The 19,922-nt window shown below is 38.9% G+C and overlaps 1 protein-coding gene across 35 annotated transcripts in view; it reads left to right on the top strand.

Annotated features, from left to right (window-relative positions):
• Positions 1-558: 558 nt before the first annotated feature.
• KCNMA1 (potassium calcium-activated channel subfamily M alpha 1) overlaps positions 559-19,922 on the top strand; it is a 480,013-nt gene continuing 460,649 nt past the window's right edge. For 23 of the 35 annotated variants that reach the window (XM_005500098.4, XM_065068540.1, XM_005500096.3 and 20 more), the window contains exon 1: positions 777-1,457. In XM_005500098.4, coding sequence (XP_005500155.2) covers positions 1,146-1,457 — 312 coding nt within the window. In that variant the 5' untranslated portion in view covers positions 777-1,145. Of the gene's footprint in view, positions 744-775; positions 1,458-19,922 lie in introns of those variants that run through there. The other 12 variants (XM_065068525.1, XM_065068524.1, XM_065068523.1 and 9 more) reach the window with 2 other exon arrangements.

Below are 19,922 nucleotides of genomic sequence, written 5' to 3'. Positions count from 1 at the left end.
CTTGGGCCGGCAGGACTTGTTGGACCGGCAGCTCCCCGGCGCGGCCGGGCACCGCCTCGCCGCCACCTGTGAAGCGCCTCGGCTCCCCCCGCTTCATCGTCCTTCGGAGCGGTCGCTCGGCGCCTCGGCGGCCCCGCGAGCGGGACCGAGCGGCCGCGGGGCGGGGAGCGGAGCTGCCCATGGGGGGCCGGGAGCCCGCCTGAGCCGACGCTCTCACCCCCGGCGGCAGCGCGGCGTCCCAGGCCGGCCCGGCACCCCCTCCCCGCGGGGCCCTTCATGCGCCCCGCGCAGGGCCGCGGCTGCGGGGCCGTCGCGTCCCCCGGCAGCAGATAGGGAGGGGCGGGTAGCCGGCGGCGCCTCTGCGCGTGTGGGAGCAACAGCCTGAGCGACAGCCTGGGCCCTGGAGGGAGCTCCTGAAGGATGGGCGAGGAGGCGGCGGCAGCAGCAGCGGCAGCGCACGCACAGATGGGCCAGCGGAGGATGAATTAGAAGCCACAGGAGGCTGCTGCCGGCACCGAGGGGGGAAGAGGAGAGGAAGGGGCTGGACTTGGAAGAGGAGGAGGAGGAGGAGGAGGGTGCGCGGGGGGGGACTGAGTGTCGCTAATAACAAGTTAAAGACTAATAACAATAATAACAGACCACCTCCGGGAAGATCCGCGGCAGAGGCTGGGAGATCCCCGCTGAGGCCAGCGGGGTTGCAGCGCTGGGTATCTTGGAGAGACGCTCCGAGGCATCAGTTTGTGGTGGTGGTGGATGATTTTTTTTCGGGGGTGGGCGGGGTGGGGGCTGTGTATGCGGGAGAAGGAAGGGGTGGGAATCTGAGGAGAAGACTACCTTTTTGTTATTATTGTTATTTTTAATATATTATTTTCACCGTACAAGGAGGACGCTCGGAATTCACCGGCCTGTCGCCTCCCGAGAGGGACCCGGGGATTGTGCGGTCGCTTTTCTTCATTTTATTTTTGTTTGCTTTGTTTCGTTTGTTTTGATTTGGGGCTTTTTATTTTTATTATTATTTTTCTTTTTCCGCTGAGCAGCAGCGGCGGCAGCAGCAGCAGCAATATGGCTGGTGATGGGTTTTTTGGGGGGCGCTGGCGGCGGGAGGAGCTCTCGGCAGCCCCTGCGCGCCCGGCTCGCTGTTAGCTATGGCAAATGGCAGCGGCGGCGGCTCCTACCCGGGCGGCAGCGGCGGCGGCGGCATTAGAATGAGTAACAATATCAACGCCAACAATCTCAACACAGACTCGTCCTCCTCCCCCGTCAATGTGCCCAAGATGGATGCGCTGATCATCCCGGTGACCATGGAGGTGCCCTGCGATAGCCGCGGACAGCGCATGTGGTGGGCTTTCCTCGCCTCATCCATGGTCACTTTCTTTGGGGGACTGTTTATCATCCTGCTGTGGAGGACCCTCAAGTACCTGTGGACTGTCTGCTGCCACTGCGGGGTCAAAAACAAGGTAACTGCCCTTGCCCTTCCCCTCCTGGTGCCAGTTATGGTTTGGTGTGGTGGTGATGGTGGTGGTGAGGAGGAGTAGTGGGAGCCCAGCCTCGTAGAGCAGGACACCTGTGTGAGGTGGCACTGGAGGAGACGCCTTGGAGCTGTTGTTGCATGGCCGTGTGCTCTCATGGTAGGGTTGCCACAGGCTGTTGGGAGCCGCAATGTGGGGAGTGTGGCTGGAGGAGCGAGGTGTTTGGTGCAGCCTCGAGACATGGCCCCTGTCTCCCTCTCCCCCTCCCACCCTATATGATTTTGCCTGGTGGCACAAAAGTTAAACCTGGTGTTGGCTCACCCTCTCAGTGAGGCACATGCTGGGATAGTGGGACAGTGTGGTTCTGAAATTGTTCTGCATCCCCATGACCACATATGATGGAGGGGTGGGAGTGTTTATTTACTGATCTAAACTCTCAGTTCTCTTGTTGAATGAGAAACTTTGTCAAGATTGAAAAGGTAAACTTCTCACTCAAGTAAATCTTCTTAAAGCTAGTTCCACTCCCTGAGAATCTTTGGTACTTCTGTTTGATTAATGAAATGTAGATATAAAAAATATTTAGAGCATTTGTAAGTAACAAACTAGATCAATAGTATTTTAACCTAAGTGTGGAAGCTTTGAAGCGACCTGTCTGCCCCTTTAATTTTTGCATATTACCAGGTGGAAGAAAGTGTAGTACATTAAGTAAGGTCCTCTTCTGGTTTGAAAGGTCTCTTTCAAACCAAAGCCAAGAACATGCTCAGGTCTAAACTTCCATTTTTGTTTAAGACAAATGGGATAGAAAGTGTTAAGACTCTGTATTTGTGAAAGTGGATTTTGACAGACCCCAAAATAGACCAGCAGCTGGAGTTTCTCCCCTTCCCTTTTCACATTTTTTGGATTACAAATGGAATAATATCTGCTACAGTTATTCCTGGCACACAGACACCCATAAAAACACACACACCTTTTAATATATGGTTGCTAGGTTGCTGGCTTGCTTTGACGTACAGTGAGCTGTCTTTCCCCTTCTCCTGTCCCCGCCCCCCTAAACACATTTGATACAGCATGTAACCCAGCTGTATGAGTGATCCAACACTAAGGGGAAACCAGAAACAAAGTTGGAGTGTGAGAAGTTAATGGTACTTGTTTGTTTGGGTTTAGCGAGGTAGGTGTCCAGTTCAGATTGCTGAAACAAACCTCTACATCCCAGTTGGAAGTAGAACAGTTACTTGGCCTGTCTATGGAAGAAGTGATTGCTAGAGATAAGGAATAAATAAGAGCTTTTAACTCAACCTTAATCTCAGGAAACCTTCCAGGCAGTATTGCTTTTCTGTAGACATTTTTTGTTTTGTTCAAAACCAAACCTGAACTTTCTTAGAGAGTTGTTAGCCAGGTATGATGACAAAGCTCAAATAAATTTGTGATAATAAGCGTATCTTGCAAAATGCCATATCCTACAACAGCGAAACACAATTTTTCAAGAATGGGTGGGTAGTTAAGACTTACCTTCAGTTTCTTGTGTGTGTATTTAGCATTTTTCTCTCCACATAAGACGAATCTGCAAGGGCTATCAGGGATCTTGCTGAAAAAGAAAATCCTACAGGTTATCACCTCATGCTTCTTTCCTTGAGAGAAGGAAAAGTTAGGCACTTGTACAAAGACTTCTTAAGCAGTGTTTTGATGGGTATAATTGGTTTGATAGTCCATTCTTGGGAAACAGTTAAAACAGGTCATTCACTTCTTAACCGGTGCAGAAAGGCATTTCCAAATTGTCTTTAAAACCTCTTGGGCTAAATGTATCAGCTTGCTAAATAGCAGGTATCATTGAGAAGTTCCGACACTTCAAGTCTGAATGACTGGACATACCGTGGCTATGTCAGGTTGCAAGACTTGAGTTTATTTCACATTTGAGACCTGAAGTAGCTATGTCTGTGAATATCATTCCCTGAGGTAGGAGGATTAAGGACTCTGCAGGTAGGGGGAGATATATGTCTCTTTTTAGATTGTATTTGTTACACTTGTAAGGGTTTCCAAGCCTCTGGTGAGGAACTTTCAAGGGCTGCTCCTTCATTGCTTACATGCTAAAATGGGGAATTGGAGGGAATTCTGTGTGCACAACAAGTAACTGGTTATTGCAAAACTTTTTTCTAGTTTTTAGGGTATAAAGGCTAACTGAAGTAACAACTTGAAATGTCTTAAACTTTACTGTTATCAAACACACACTTTGTGCTTCCTGGTAACTTGGGAAAGGCTGCTGAGGCTGCAGCTGAAAAATGTGAATTCATATAAATGCTATGTTGACTATATTGGACCTGTTAGCTAAAGGAATTTTACAAGAAGTAGCTCCTCGTACTGTGGGACTGAAGAAGTTTTCTGCATGTTAGGACTTCCCTTCTCTGTGTTACCTCTTCTGCTGCTCTGCAGGTTGGAGCAGAGTTGGGTGATCCAACATTGTCTCACCATCTACATAAAGAGCAGTCTCAGTGAGTGACCTAAAAGAAATCTTAATTATGTCTACTTTCTGTGGCTTTTATTGAATAATTCACATATATATGTGAATAATTCACAGAGTTAACTGTGCTGACACCCAGGTCCACGTATGTTGTTGCCTGGAACTGCAAAAAGTTTCTTTTGTTTCCTGCTGTGTTCTAAGTGCAACATTGTATTCTTCAGATTTATCAATGATGGTCAACTTGGTTTTTGGATGTAACACTTTTTAATGATTGCATAAAAGGATTTAGATTCCGCCGCCCCCCCCCCCCCCCCCCCCCCCCCCCCGCCCCTTAACTAATTAAATTTAAAGCTGGAAATAAACAAGTTAACACTTTGTAGTATGAAATTTCACTACAGTGTTTTTTTTGTGTGTCTATGTGTTTGGTTTTTTTTTTTTTGAGATTAAAAAATCAAGATACTGTAAGTCAAAAATATGAAAACTTCTGGTAACAATGATAAATGTTGCCTCTTAAAATTCCATATTGAATTCATGTCATCATATATGAATGGAACATTAATATTAATCATGTACTAGAAATGGTTGCTGAAGTTTTAGGATTTTTATGCTCCATGCTTGCTTTGCAAAATGACATTTTCTAAAATCTGTCAAAAAACAAAATGTAAATCTTGGCCTGTGTTGTCAGTGTTTTATATAATGTGAGAGTCATTAGAGTTGAAGGCCTTGTATTCCTTTATTTAATGTGGTATATAATTTTAGATGTAATTCTTCCAAAATTAGCTACAGTAGTATTGCAGAGACTTAAATACTGCTTTTCTCCTTAGTGTTTACATCTACACTTTTAGGAATGCTTAGCTATTGTTAAACAACTTATCTCTCTTTGCTTTTTCTTTGTCCCTTGACCAACTCATTCCTATTGGTGTATGAAAAGTAGAATGTAAGACTGAAATTCAGTGTGCTGGACTCTGACACCATTAGTTGCTCTTGTTTCTGAAAATAACAAAATAAAATAAATGTACATGCTGAGGTACACAGTACACATAGTGGCTAAATGTGCATTATACAATTTCTAGTTTGTTTAATTATATGGATCTGCTACTGCATTTTCTATGCTCCTGAAGGGCATTTTCTCCTGACATTATCTGATACTGTATTTTGGATTTAAACTAACTCAAACAAGAAGCGCAGTGGAATGAGAGAGCACAAGTCTGGGCCACAGCCAGGTCCTGAAGCGAGCCAGTGCAGAATGAAATGACGTTTGTATCCTTTTGAAGAGTGTGATACCAGACCCATATCGCTGCTTCTTGATTCCCCAAAGAGTGTTACCTCTTATGCACCTTATGCCTTCAAGGGTCTAGCAGGTAGGATGTATCTTTATTGCTGTACTCTAGTTGGAATGATTTCAATGTTTTGCAGAGCTTTTCCTCCCCACCATACAGGAATTATACACATATACAATGAAATTACTTTATGATTATTGATAGCAGTTGCTAGTCTGAAATGACAAGCCATAATCGCCTTCTTTGATATTGGACAATGTATTTTGGAAGTTTAATAAATTATACAGTGCTACATCTTGGCAGTGGAAACCAAGCAACTTTCTCATTTGTTTTGAATAAAAAAAACAACCCAATTTTTACTGGTTGTACATATTTGCAGAAATCTTTGAAAAGTTATGAGTTTTCAGTCAGACCTCTAAGGCCTGAGAAAACTTGGAAGTGGAAAAATTTCAGTTTTCCCTAAAAGAAGCAGCATTTCTACCAAACTGGCTCTTATATACCTAGGTTCGTTGATTTCCTAGAAATATAATACCTGCACAAACATCCTCTACAAATAAAACTATATAAACAAATTCAAACCAAAGCATTATATATTGAGAAAAATAGGAGAGTACATTGGAAGGCGTGTGAGGACATGGAATCCCTAAGGTCCTTTCATTTAAATCTGTGTGTGGAAACCTCACCTTGACTCTTTCGAAGATGTACGGAGCAGAGGCATATGAACAACTGGGAGGCTCAGGGGCTTAGCAGCGGACTGTAATGCATTTCGCTTGTCAGTCACATGCGCAGCTTGGCGCAAGGCATCAGATGATTCCTGTCTCATGGCTGTCAGGTGGTCTGTGCGTAATTACTCCATGAGCGTCCCACTGGCCAGGTTGCCAGCTGAGAGATGGACATGGTGGAGAGGTCAAGGACTGAAGAAAAGGTACTCACAGCTCTTTGCACATGGTGTTTCTACAAGTGAAAAAGACACTGCTATGGAGCGATGTGTGCTGCTGTTTTCCACACTGTGAAAACAAAGACACTTTTGGCTCTCTGAAGCTCATAATGGATCCCGCATTTTATAAACACACGATAAAACTGGTAGTGCATGCAGAAAAGAAATGTATGGACATGGATTTAAGCTGTAAACCAAACAATATGGACTAAAATTTTATTTTGTTGCGGTATCATACTTAATTTCAAGGCTTTGCGACACGCATTAAAGGAGAAAATCTGTGCTCAGAAGGAATTTGCAACTCTCAGAAGTTTGCAGATCTGTAAATGCTGATTGGAAACCATTACCTTTCACAATTTTTTTCCAGTTTAGCTTGACAGAAGATATGCCTGTAACAGAGAACAAAAAGTTTTTAAATAGCAATGATCTACAGATGCGGTTTTGGTGCAGTGGGATTTCTGAATGCAGAATGAGGGCAGTTTACAGCCCCAGAGGTAGAAACACAAAAAATTTAGAGAACGCTAGTCCAAAGCATAACCGCTGTAGGGACAGGATCTAATTAGTATAATATAAAAAGCAATGATGTTCCATGTCAGTCCTGTACTATTGCAAGAAAGTGGATTGTCAGTCTTGGTCACAGAGTGTCCTTCATGGAACAAATTTTAAAAAGAAGCAATAATCTCTAGTCAGCAGGTAAAATACAGAACAATGGTTAATGTTCCTTCAGAGATGGGCTCTGCTATTCTGTGGAATTCAACTTAGGTTGACAAAAGTTTTTGTGAATTTCAGGGTTGGCTGGTAATAATTCCTTGTCAAGATCAGGCTGAAATTCAGCAGCACTGAAGCATTCTGTAGTGTGAGATTGCAGGACAGCTCTAGGTGAAATTATGGGATGTGTTACCCTTTAGGTTTTGTTAGACATCTCTAGTCATATTGTATAAAATTATGTATCTATCAGAAGTCTGGGAAGGACACAGTGAATACAGCTTGTGGAGGTTTTCTAAGGGAAAGATTACTGAAACATTTTGTGTGGGTGTTAATAGTTAAAAAATATTTTTTCTCCCCCACGTATAATTCCACTGACAAAAGCAAAGGGACTACACTTTAAGAAGCTAGCATAAAATGCTGTGTTTCTGGAGTGAGTTCATATGCCGCTACGTGGTTGAAGGCTTAGAAACAGAATAATAGATTATCTCAAGGTGGAAGGGACCCATAAGGATCACTGAGTCCAACTCCCTCTTTCTCCTAGGACTGCAGTGTTTGACTTTTCCACCCAGCCTGCAAAGTGAGTGCAAAACTCTGTTAGATCACAAGAGCAGACTGGCATTTACGCCAACTTTGCACAGTGCTAAATACACAAATTCCAGATTAGACCTCATGGTTTGTAAGTGTGAGTACTCTGTCTATGGCACGTAGCTCACCCTGGGTGACAATGAAAGATAGAAATGCAGCAGAAGTTTCTTAGCACTTTTTCCAACAACATAGCTGGATGAATAAATGAGAAGGATAGATACCTATTTTCCATGCCTGTCAGATGGAAAGTCAGGAGAGCCCCAGTTTGAATCCTGATGGTATTTATGGCCTGAGAATACATCAGGTTTGCCTCTTTGTGAGGAGCACTTTATTCCCATATATAGTATGCATGGCTCTGTTTGAATTAATGTGCTGCCACTGAAATGTGTTCAGTTTGCTTTAAGATGATATATTGCATGTATTTATCTGTTTGAGATTTACAGAAATAGCGTTATCCAAAGCCTGTTGACGTAGAGGGAGGCCATCCTAATAACTTCAATGGTTTTGGACTCAGGCCTGAATGTTCACAGTGTTCTAGATGAATGAGATATATTTTTCAAATGATTCTTATGTTAACATTTTAAGCTTTCAAAAGCTTTTTTCTTTTATTGTAGTGAGATGTATTTACTTGACTGTGTCTGGTATTTCAACATTAGAAACACGAAATTTAAAAATTGCATGTGGTATGTTTCCATTCCAGTTCAGACTTATCCCTTCTGCCAGGTCCCCCTTTGAAATCAAAATTTGGTTGCTTGAACTAGTGATGATATCAAATCATGGCATCTCCTCTGCAAGCAGATGCCATATTGGCTCTTTATTTAGAATAGGTGCCTGTTTAGTGGAGCTGGCAAAGGTCCCTTGCCCCATGAATCACCTGCAAGATGGACACAGATTTGCAGCTGCAGCCCTGAGTCCTGGAAATCCCTTTGCATGTCCTTAACTTTACTACCTAATTCAAATATCAGAACTGCTAACATACAGTGGAGAAAGAAGACAAATCTTATCCCCAGACCAGAAGAGTGTTGAGCAGTACTGTAACATCATAAACAACGGCAGCATAATGCAGCAACTGGGCTAGAATTTGAGTGGCTTGTCACTGTAACTGCTAGATAAAGGTCATAGCTGGTGCAGAGCCCTTCAGATACTTTCAGATATCGTGGTGAATCCTTTGGCTACAAGTGATTTATCATCATTTTTTGGAAGTGAGTTTGCCGATCAACAGGCAGATAGATATTGTGTGGTGTTTTATATTTTGTAGGTTATCTACTTCGGTTTTAACAGCTGAAAGAACAAAACCTCCTTTTTCCTCTTCCTTTTAATCACAAGTCTAGTTAGGAGACAACATTACAGGGTCTGTCTGTATGGGGTGCAAGCATTTTTCCCCATGAGGGATTTTTTTTAATGCTTTGATTATAGACTTCTGATAAATTTATTTTATTATATGAGAAATTTTTACTAGCTTTTTTGTTAGTTTTTTTATATTCCCAATACATTTATATCCAAAGGTGTCTGGTTCCTTCAGCGTCAGAGTTGGCTGCTGTTTTTATGTTTGCATTATTTTCAGATCTTAAGGCTCTTAGCAATAATGTGTACTTGTTTCCTTGAGTCTTTTACTGTAGTCTTATTTTTCTGCTGTTGGCCGGATAAGGTTATAGTCACCATTTGTTATGTTGTGCTTTTTTTTAGAGCGATGTGAATGATATGCTTAAGGAATGTCTTCTATTGAGGGACGGTCTGGTTTTTGCTTTAAGGCCATACCAAATTTTACTTGATGAAATATTGATTTTCTTTCTGTGACTCTATTTTTTATGTGTAAGGTATAGTGTTGTCTTTTCATGAGTCAGAAATGCAGAATCCATGTTATAGATCTGTTGTTCCTAAATAATATAACACTAAAAACTTCACAGTTTTGATTTTTGCAAAAATAATCTTAGTTGCTTTGCTGGAATGTGTCCCTAGGATATAATAAAGTTTTAATTTACTGTAAGTGGAAAATGCCGTCCAAAGTCTGGAGCTTTAGCTCTGCCTGTATGATTTAAGTAATAAAATGTTAATGTTAGCTTAAATTATTTTGTACTATAGGGAAACCTTGATGACTTTGAGTTGCCAACTGCATGATAAGATTTGATTCCAGAAGTTTGTCTACAAGGTTGATGCACACTCCTTAATAAAAAATATTTATTTCAAGCTAATTGCTCTTAGAAATACCTTTAATAAAGAATAAATAAAATAAAACAAATTTTTCATTCTCCAACACTGAAATTGTGGGTGTAATCAGAACATGTTATCATTTCCATGTCTTTGCCTTTATGGACTGTACATGCCATTATTTGTCTTTGGGTTTGTGTTCTTTAAAGTAAGAAATGCTAATGTCTTAGAGTGAATAGATCTTAATCTTGCTCCTGTGCCAGCTGTGTACAAAAGTAAAATGTATCCTTACAATTGATTTCAGAAATTGTATTTAGAAACCTTTCTTTCCTATTAAAGAGTGGTTGAATGAGAGAATATTTATTCATAATTTTTAGAGGTGGAAAATAGTTAAACCTCTAGGGTGAAACGTTTACCTAGTTTTTTAAACAACAAAGTAAAACCAGGATTTCATAGGTTTGTCTGTCTGCCTTTTATAGACAGAGAAATAGAATATTCCATTTTGAAATAGCTAGTATTTCTGCCTGCAACAGTTCAAGGGTACTGCAGAAAAGACTCAAAATTTACTGCACTGGATGCGGAAAGAAAGTAAACCTGCTGAATTACTAATTGATAAAATCCTTTACAGCCAGGGTATTGCTGAGTCCTCTTAAGAGGTGGGTCAGCTCACATAAGGAGTTTATTTCAGCCATATTATGCAGTGTTTACATCTGCTTTATGACTTGATAGGAAGTGAAGGTGATTTGAACCATACCTGCTCTGACATAATGACTGTTGAAGCTAAGTTACATCACTTACTGCTTTTTAAAAAACAAATTTAGTCCAGCAGAGCAAGTTAAGTATTTAATAGCAGCACTATTTTTGGCTAAGACTGGGCTCACCATCATGAACAGATTTGACTGTGTTAATAAATCAAAACTTTAAAGTCTGAGAGGGGACTGGCTACAAGGTACCTGAGCTGTGTTGCAAACAGGCTGTGACAATCAAGTGGTAGTAGCTCCAGATCCTAAACCATCGTAAGTGTTTTTAGGCATTTTTACTGAGCAGAAAGGATTTAATGGGTAAAAGGTGAATACTGAAAAGTTTTAAAAGTGAGAATTGTGAGAATTTTAATTGAAGCAGTGTGCAATGTATTGTACAGCTTCCTACAATTACTCTTCCAGAGAGCTCTTTCTTTTATTATGCCATAACTCTGTCTTCAGAGTTCAGGCTATGCTGATGGGCTCTCTGTGCCCTGGCTGTGCTGGCCCTGGCCAGTTGCCCTGGGCTGGTGGTTGAGGATGGGATGGTGAACCAGCAGGTTGGCAAAGATTGTAAGACTGTGACTTTGAATTATACGTTACTGCCCTAAAATGTCACAGGTATTGGGCTGTGACAGAAATATGGATTAGTTTTAGTGTAAGTGCTCTAAAATTACTTCAAATTCTTTTACTGATCTGAGAATTTTGGAGAGTCTATGAAGTCTGCGTGGATAATATTATTAATTGTCCTGACTGAGGGGAAAGAAAATGGTTTGGGACAGGTTGTTTAAGGCAGTTGTTGACTATTTAATCCAGTCTCAGAAAACAGGTGATAGAGCTTAGTGTCCTGACTGTTTTCAGTGCTTTTCCTATCCCTGGGAACTTGAGCTCTGGAGCTTTTATTTTCAAAACATTTATTAAAAGTGGAGAGAAAGATAATGATAGCTTCAATTAAAGGTAAAAGTTCTAGAAAAGCTCCTGGCAATATAAGCAAACTTCTAAATATTGTGTCTCATGTATTCGTATTCTCTCAACTCAATACAAAAAATCTTTAAAAACAAGAAGTACAGGAATAATTTTAAATGTGGGCTTTTATTTTTTTGTAACCATATTTCTCAGATTGAATTGTCTTTTCCTTGGGACCAATAATTTTGTTTCAGGTGATGGATTTTATTCAGCAGTGAATGTAAGACTGTAGTTTCTGTTTGCTTGCAAAATACTGTTTGGTTTTTAAATGGTAAGTAAATGTAGGCTGCTGTGTAACTCCTATAGAAAAAACATAATGCCCGTGACTTTTAAAACTGTTGGCTCTAACAGTTGTAGGTAAATGAGAATGAGAGCTGATGAAAATGGCAAGTCACTTATCTCAGAACAAGTTGTGTGTCTTAAGACCACAGCAGTGTTTTTGCCATTAAATCGGTTAAAGTAAAGGGTTCTTCACCTCTGTAATTAAATTGGTGGTGGTTCCTGGGTGTCTGCTTTTATGTGATAACTTATATTGGTTTAATTTGGCTACTTTCTAGTAATTTAAAAGAATATAAAGCTAAACTTAGATAATTCTTTTCTGAAAAAAGAAATACTGGTTTAACTATGCAGATTCTGTAGACAGTGCTACATTGATGTCAAGGTTTTTTTGATCGTTGGATTGTTCAGAATTTAATTATAAGTTGGTTTTATTTGTCTTCTGGTCTTGGGCTTCTGGTTGGGTTATGTAGTCTTGACTTGATGCCCTTTATGCATGCCACGAGACCTCTGAGGTTAAAAACCTGAGATTCCTGTGTAGATGTGTGACACTCCAAGCTAAACATTTATGAAAAAGTTTTAATATGCAGAGGGATGCCGTGTATCCCTTATGGAGACCGGCTTTGGAGAGGTGCCAGCACTGGTTGTAAGGTGGTTTGTGTTTCTTGTTGATGTGTTTGAAGTATTGTTTGTCAATGCTTCTGCACCATTTAAGTTCCATTTAGAGGACTGAAAGACTTGTGGTTTTTGTAGTATTTTCTGCACGTGGGAAAGTTCATTGCTAGGGCTTGAGGATATTGTTTTAAAATGTTCCATTCTATACAAGGAGTGTAGTGTATTCAAAATTTGACTTAACTTCAAAGGTCTATCTGAAGTATTTTTATTATTGTGGTATTCAGAGGCCATGTGGTTTTGCAGGCTTAGTTGTGCCAGATCCTATTACCAGCTTGGACAAAGGGGCAATCCACTGTCTCATGCATTTTATGTTCTGAAGGCAGATAGTAGGGAGAAAGCCAGGAGAAGAGGAGGGTTGTGAAGGAATTGGTTTGCTCCAGTCCATATAAAGCAAGCTAGTGATGAAGATGAGCAGGTTATTTCATTAATGTATGTCCAATTGCTCCATTTGTTAGTTTTACAAAGGGAAGATGGTTTGCAAGTCTATTAGATGAGTTATTCTTTTTAAAGAACTACAAGTGGTTATAACTAAGTTCCCTTCTTGAAGATTTTTCTTTTTACGTAAGCAGTGAATAAAAGAATTGTGAACCTTTATTTTAGATGAAATGAGATTTTAATGGTAGTGTGTTGAGGAATTTGTAAGAATAGAAAAATAGTATGGTGAAGGGAAGGAAGACTGACAGGAGGGGAATCTGTCTAGTCTAGTATGCAGTGTGTGGTATTCTCTTTATATGCAGACGCTTTGAATATGCTTGCTCCATTGCCATTAAAAAACAAAACAGTTTTTGAATACTCACACCCACACTGGATTTAAAGAATAATGTTACTTTTAGAATCTAGGTTCCCAGTTAAACATATGTTTGTTGATTGTACTATTTTTAGCTGCTTTGAACAACACGTGTTCTCTCTAGATATTTATTTGTGAATGTTGTATTCTGTTCTTAAAAGGAAAATCTCTCTGTGTCTAGATTTTTTTTTTTTTTCCCTCTGTCCAAGAAAGGAAAGAACCAGGGTTCTAGTCAGTGTTTCACTATTTGAAATCCTTGGAGATGGGGTAAACTAATTAAATCTAAACCAGATCCATCTGGTAGTGCTAGCAATGCCAGGGGAGAAGAACAGGTGAAAGCATTTGAGCCAAAATAAAGATATAATGCATTACGTAACTGGCAGTGTAACCTGTGACACGTTGCAAACAGGAGACTAATCTTGGTGTAAGACTATTTGCTTTTTGTGTAGTGTTGTTTTTAAGTAAAGGGTTAATGTGATAGTTTGAAATGCTTGTTTCTGTTGCATAGCTGATAAGTCAAATATTTTTTTCATTATTAATTATACAAATGTATTTGATGCATCCTATAAACAAGATATGATTCCCTGTATGGGTTTGCTTGAAAATAAATCAGTATCTGTTTAAAATTTGGAAAGCTATTATTTGAACTAAAAAAATCATGAAAGGTATGCTGCAAATTCATTTTTGCCCCTAAATTTATGTTTGTGTAAGAATACAAAATCTTTATGCAGATGTTTTTGTTGCCAAAATCACCTTGTTCTTTACAATGCTTTCAATGTAATCATTGCATCACTGGGAATAGGAATGTGGAAATCACTGTAAAAATGAATTGTATTACCTGCTTTGGTTGGCATGCAAAAGGTAAATAGTATAAATGCTGGAAAGAATTGAATTAGATTAGTAAATAAATGGTAATGAAGGGATTAAAGGACAGTGTCTATTTGCAATGCAGGGTTTGTAATTTGCCAGGGCTTCTTAATGCACATTCTGTTTTTATTATGGCACTAGTTAGATATGATTTCTGTGTCATTCCTTATGGTATGGAGCGTGTGGCTGATAGAAGACTTTGGGATATTTTGAGGGCAGGGCAGGTGACTGGGCCTTTAGACATGACTTTAAAAGAGATGGAGAAAGTAGGCCATAGAGCTTTTGTGAACTTAGGAGCTTAGTAGCTAGATCTTTAACCAGCTTAAAAAACAAAAAAAGAAAACACAAAACAAAACAACTGATTTCCTGCCTCTAAGTCAAAGTCCATCATTGTCCATCAATTGTTTTTCACTGTAGTTTGTGCTTTTATTTCTTGCTGTTTGAGTTTATCTTTTTCTTGTAGTTTAAAACAGGCAACAAACCAAGCAAACCATGGCAAGAATATTTCATATGAAGGTTGGAAGAGCTTGTCTCATTTGTCTCACTTGTCTCAAACTCTCAAGTAAAAGCTTCTAGGTGGCTTGCAGGATTATATAAATCTTGGGGTGTGTGCGTTGTGTTTTTTTTTTTTTGTTGTTGTTTTAGTTTTTTGTTTTTTTCTTTTTTTTTTCATAATGGAGAGGGCTGAATTCAATTTTTAACAAATATTTTTCAAGGAAATATAGTTCTGCCAAAATTGGAATAGTTACAAAACTGTCTGTTTAACCACATTGTTTTAATGGGAGGAGAAGAAAATATGATACTGAAATCCTTTTTTAAAAATTTTTTTTGAAAGGAAATAAATATTTGACTTTTTGGTCTATGTTTTAGTTCTTATCATAAAGTCAAAACCAAAGCCAGTTAATAGTTGATTCACAGTCTTCTTTCAGGAATCTTATTTTGGCAAGTCTTTATAGCTCTTGGGAGTTCTTTCTATATTAGAAATTAATTTGTTGATATTAAAATTCTATGCAATCTATTAATTCTGCTCTCTGCCCAACTATATTCTCTGAATGTTTCCATTCCTATGGTATGGCTTTATAGATACATATTTCTATATATATAAATATGAACAGTTGCACCAGATAAATTTTTACAGTGTACTGTTCTATTAGAATAAGTGTTATGCTCATTTTGATGTCTGTAATAGATTGTGGAAAGCATGCAAGAACAGGCCATTAAATATGTTTTTCATTTGTAGAAATACAGTAAATTCTAGAAATACTCTCAAATCAATTAATTAGATAATAAGGATGGATTTAGCAGCTAAATGACTATAAAAGCTGTGGTCAGCCATTTAATATGTTGCATTGGCTTTTAATAATTTGAGTGTTTTCATGTAATTGTAGATTTGTTAAGAATTTTATGTGGTTTATTTGTTGAAATAGCTATTACAGCAGAGACACATGAGTACGTTGTAACAGGCATACTTACTGAATGATGAGCCCTTGGGAAATTTAGCACAGCTTTTCAAGACTGGAATTAAAGGAAAGTGGCAAGATGAGAGCAATATACATCACAGAAGTAGCTGCTCTGTGAGAAGACAGTAAAAAATTATGTAATATTCAATGTTTTCTTTTCAAAGTGCTTTCTCATGCCTTTCTAGGCCATTCCTACACTTATTTTTTTATCAGTGTGCTTGTTGGTATGTTATAATGTTCACTGAATTCTTCAATGCAGTGGTTTTGGACTTAGATTTTTAACGCTGTTTTCTTTCATCTCATCTAAAGTCTATGCTCTCAACACAGAGTGAGGTATACATTGCAATAAATTACATACAGACTATCAGCCCATGTTTGGAAATTACCTATTTTTTTTTTAGGGGGTGAACATGAGAACTGTTGCTATACTGAGTGTGATTCATAATTCCTGGCTAGTGGCAGAATTTTGGCGAGACTGATTACCAGAAGTCAGAGAAGGTTTGATGCTGTTTCTGTATGTTTACAGGAGAAATAGATTGATGTCTCAGGCTATTCTACTTTGCAAAGAGAGGTCTGAAATAGTTATTTGCAATATATATATAGTAGGCTAATGCTCAATGTTATTCAGAACTTTGCTGCTTTGTGGTATTGGTCAATTGAGTTGAAAAATGCATGGTACACCAAATAACAATATAATGTAGTAGTCTTTGGAGATATGTGACCAGGTTTTTGTCCACAAGAAAATTAAATATCTGATTTTCTTCCTCTATTGCCCTCTTTATAAGCCTCATGAGTCCTTCACAGAGTGTCTTGAGCTGAGCTAGACCAGAAATAGATTTAGGCCAGGAAGGAGGCTTCCAGGTTGGAGCTAGTTGATGTGTGTAGCAGAAATAAGCAGTGCCCTGTGCTTTAAAGGAGCTCTAAAGTATCGGGCTTCTGAGTGCTGAGGTGTCTGCAGTCTGCCTTTGGCTGAAGCTGTGAGGGCTCAGTTTTAGTGAGAAATTACACCTTAATTTTTTAATATTTATCCAGATGGATTTCTGGTTACCTTGGTGCTATACAATGTGATCCTTTTATCCTGATTGGAAGAAAGTCTGTTACTATAGAACTTTAGTAAACATTCATTGTGTAGGTACTTAAAATACAGCTCAGTGACCAGATAATGGTTAAAACAGAACTTTTGTACTTTCTTTCCTGTTATAAGAATTTGGTTAGCCTCAATATTTTAATGATTTTACACTCTGATACTAGCAGCAAAGAGATTAAAAAAAAAAGCTAATGCTTTCTCAATGTAGTTACTGGTAGAAATTGATCATAGAAGTTATCAATGGGTAGGTTTTGGTCATTTCATATAAAGGAGCAACTTAATTTCTTAAAACGTCTACATGTGGTTGCATGGAAGAAAAAGTAGCGTACTATTTCATCACAGTCCACTAATGATACTTCATAAATAAGTACTGTGCAGTTGCTTCTTGTAAAGTGCTGTTTCTACCAATCCGGAGTGAAATTTTACAAAATATCCATGTAGATGCCACTGAAAAATCCAACTTTTGATAGCGTTACCTGGAATGAATTTTATTCTTGGATGCGTTTTTGAGACTTTAATCCGCAGAGCCTAGTGCTCTGTTTGTTGGGATCTTTGTGTGTTGCATTTATGCAAATGTAACTGGTAAATGTACAGCCGAAATCATTCAGAGGACTTCACTAGTGCAGATTTAATATTTCTTTTTGGTTTGCTTTTGTCCTTCCTCTAAATTACAGCGATGTGATACAGTACATTAAGAGATGCGATATAAAAAGCTGTGTGTGTTGCTTTTGTTCACCACTTCCTAGGAGTTTATTTTTCTGTTTTGGTGGCTAAACACTTCTGTCTTTTTGTCCGAGTCATTTTCCAATGAAATGCTTATATAATGATAGACTTAAAATCTCCACTATTTGTGCAGCCAAACATCAGTTAGGTTACCCACCCTTTTCTGCTTTTCAGCCCATGCCATATTGCAAAGAAGAGCCATTCTGTGCCTTTGTACAAATACCTTTGTCTGGTATGTTGTCTTTGGATTATTTTGAATGAATATCATACAGAGCAGTTGCATTCTTGAAGTAATACATTATAATATGCTACTTAATGCCAGCAGAAGTTTGTGTGCAAGTCTCTCTGATATTCTTCTAATGGTGTTGTGACTCTGGTGGTAAATGATAAGTTCCAGGTAATGCATGTGTCATGTAGGAATTTGAATAAAGATATATGTTCTTGCAGGACTATATGGTGTGGTTATGGAGATCCATCTCACCTTGGGTGCATCTGCCCTGGCAGCTTGTATATTACTTTGTTTAAAATAAGTCTCATTATTAGAACAACAATTTCACCAACAGTTCTGGAGTTGAAGTTAAGCTCTGCAGGTTTTGCCTCCTGCAGGGGATCTCTATGTTGAGCTGACTGGGTGAAAGTCTTTCCTGGGAACTGGAGGAGGGAAAGGTTAATAGAATTATCTTCCACATTCCTGAAGAGAAAAAACATTCTGTTCAGAGGTGTTCTCTCTTTTTTTCTTTTTTTAGTGCATCTAGCAAGTGTTCTTGGTCAAGTCTGAACTTGTACTTAAGTCATTTTTATCTGATTAGGACTGAAACACTTGTTCCGTGGTGTTCTGAGAACTCTTGGTTCATATTGAAGTCACTGTCAGTTGGAGTTCTTAAATCAGTACACAATTCTTAACTGCATAATTTATTACTGTTGGGGATACAAATGGGTCATTGCCAAAGCCTGAAATCCAAATAGAGGGATTTGGAATCAAGTCCAAGAATTGGATGTAAACTCAGCAAATCCTTGGCCAGAACTGGCAGCTTTCTGGCACTCCAGGTCCAAAGTAATTCATTGTCATTAGTGACATTCCAGCATTTGAAAGTGCTAGCTGTTTATTTAGGTATTGAAAGCCCCCTGATAACAGTTGTAAGGAGGTTAACGAGTTTAAAACCTCAAGAATGACGGGGATTTTGTGATCTTTCAGTAGGCTGTTTCCAGAGATGAAATCTCTTCATTTTAAAGAGAATCTCGTGCTAACTGAAGTTTTCCCTGGAAAGTAGTAATATAAAAAGGAGGAGGCTGTGAGGAAGGGGGGAACCCCCACCAGAAACAAAAGTGCTAAATATGCCTTACAAGTACTGTAAATACTGTAACTCAGTATTTCATTTTTAGCTACATAGAGATCTGGGAGGGCAATGGAGGATTGTGTGATGCTTGAATACTTTTTTTTTTTGAGATTTCACATTGAGCTCTGATACCTTTCAGTTTTTCTTTATTTTCCTTTAAAGAACATACTTATTGAAACAAAAAACATATCCCATAAGTTTAGGGGAGATGTCTCAAATTTTGAGTAGCTATATACTTATTTGTGTGTGTGGTGGTGTGGGGTTTTTTCATGTGTTGTTTGTTGTTGTTTTTTCACCCCTTCCCCCCCAATTTGAGAGAGTCCCAACAAAGAAATGTTAAACAGTATGTTTAATTAGTTGTTCTAGGATCACTATGAAATGCAGATACAAAACATGCCCATGTAATGCAAAGGCATTTGCTAAAATTTCAGTATGTTACCCAAGAATATATGTAGTTAGAGCTGGGCAACAATAGTTCTTGGGAAAAGTGTGTGTGTAAGTGTGAAAAACATCAGTCATCAGTTAAGTGGAGCATAGTGCTGGTATAACAGCACATGGAAACACTCCAGGAAAGAAAGAGTAGCAAGGAATATTATACTTAACACAAATTTGGATTCAGGTACTCAGAGGTGTTTACCCAAAATGAAATTTGTCAAGAAGCTCTGAATGAAAATAATCTTAAACATAAACACACATGCATAATTACTGAGAGTTGTGAATGAACCTAGAAAATAAGCCAGTTCTGCATTTTGGTGGAAAGTTAGGTTTTGAAGAGTAAAAAGATGAGAAATGTCAGACCATGGAAGAGCCTACAAAACATTCTTCACTTCTCCACCCTTGTATCTATTTCTTATCCTCTGTATCCCATAAACTCTGCCCTTTCCAGCTTTTATGGAGGCTTTCTTTCTCTATATTGCACAAGAAAGATCACATTTCTTCTTTACTATTCCTGTATCTGTTCCTATGAACAAGTGTATTGCACAATTTTGCTCAAGAGGAGAGAGAACAAAAAAAAACCCCAGCTTGCAGAAAACTGAGATCCAGGGGGTTATGCTTTAGGAGCAGGGTATGAGTGTCACCCAGGCAAAGAATGTGCATATCCCACATCCTAGAAAATGAAGGAAGACAACAGTTGTGTGGGATGACGGAGGATGCTCTAGTACTCAATGGGCAGAAGAAATAGCCTAAAAATACTCTTCAGGCTTCAGTAAACACAAATTCAGAAATAATATTAGTCACAGGCCTGATTTATAGGAAGATAAATGGCAATTTACAGAGAAATTCAGCAGCTTTTTTTGTTGCCTATGCAAGGAAGAGGTTGAAAGTTCAGTAGAAAAGGAGTGAGAATAGCAGCTATGGACCTTCATGTGGCAGAGTGTTTTCATTAAAGGGATTTGTCCTAAAAGATGAAGAGCAGAGAGG

Source organism: Columba livia, chromosome 6, assembly GCF_036013475.1.
Source record: "Columba livia isolate bColLiv1 breed racing homer chromosome 6, bColLiv1.pat.W.v2, whole genome shotgun sequence".
NCBI classification, from domain to species: Eukaryota; Metazoa; Chordata; class Aves; order Columbiformes; family Columbidae; genus Columba; species Columba livia.
Note: the sequence above shows the minus strand (reverse complement) of the source record. Positions and strands in the feature narration are given on the sequence as shown.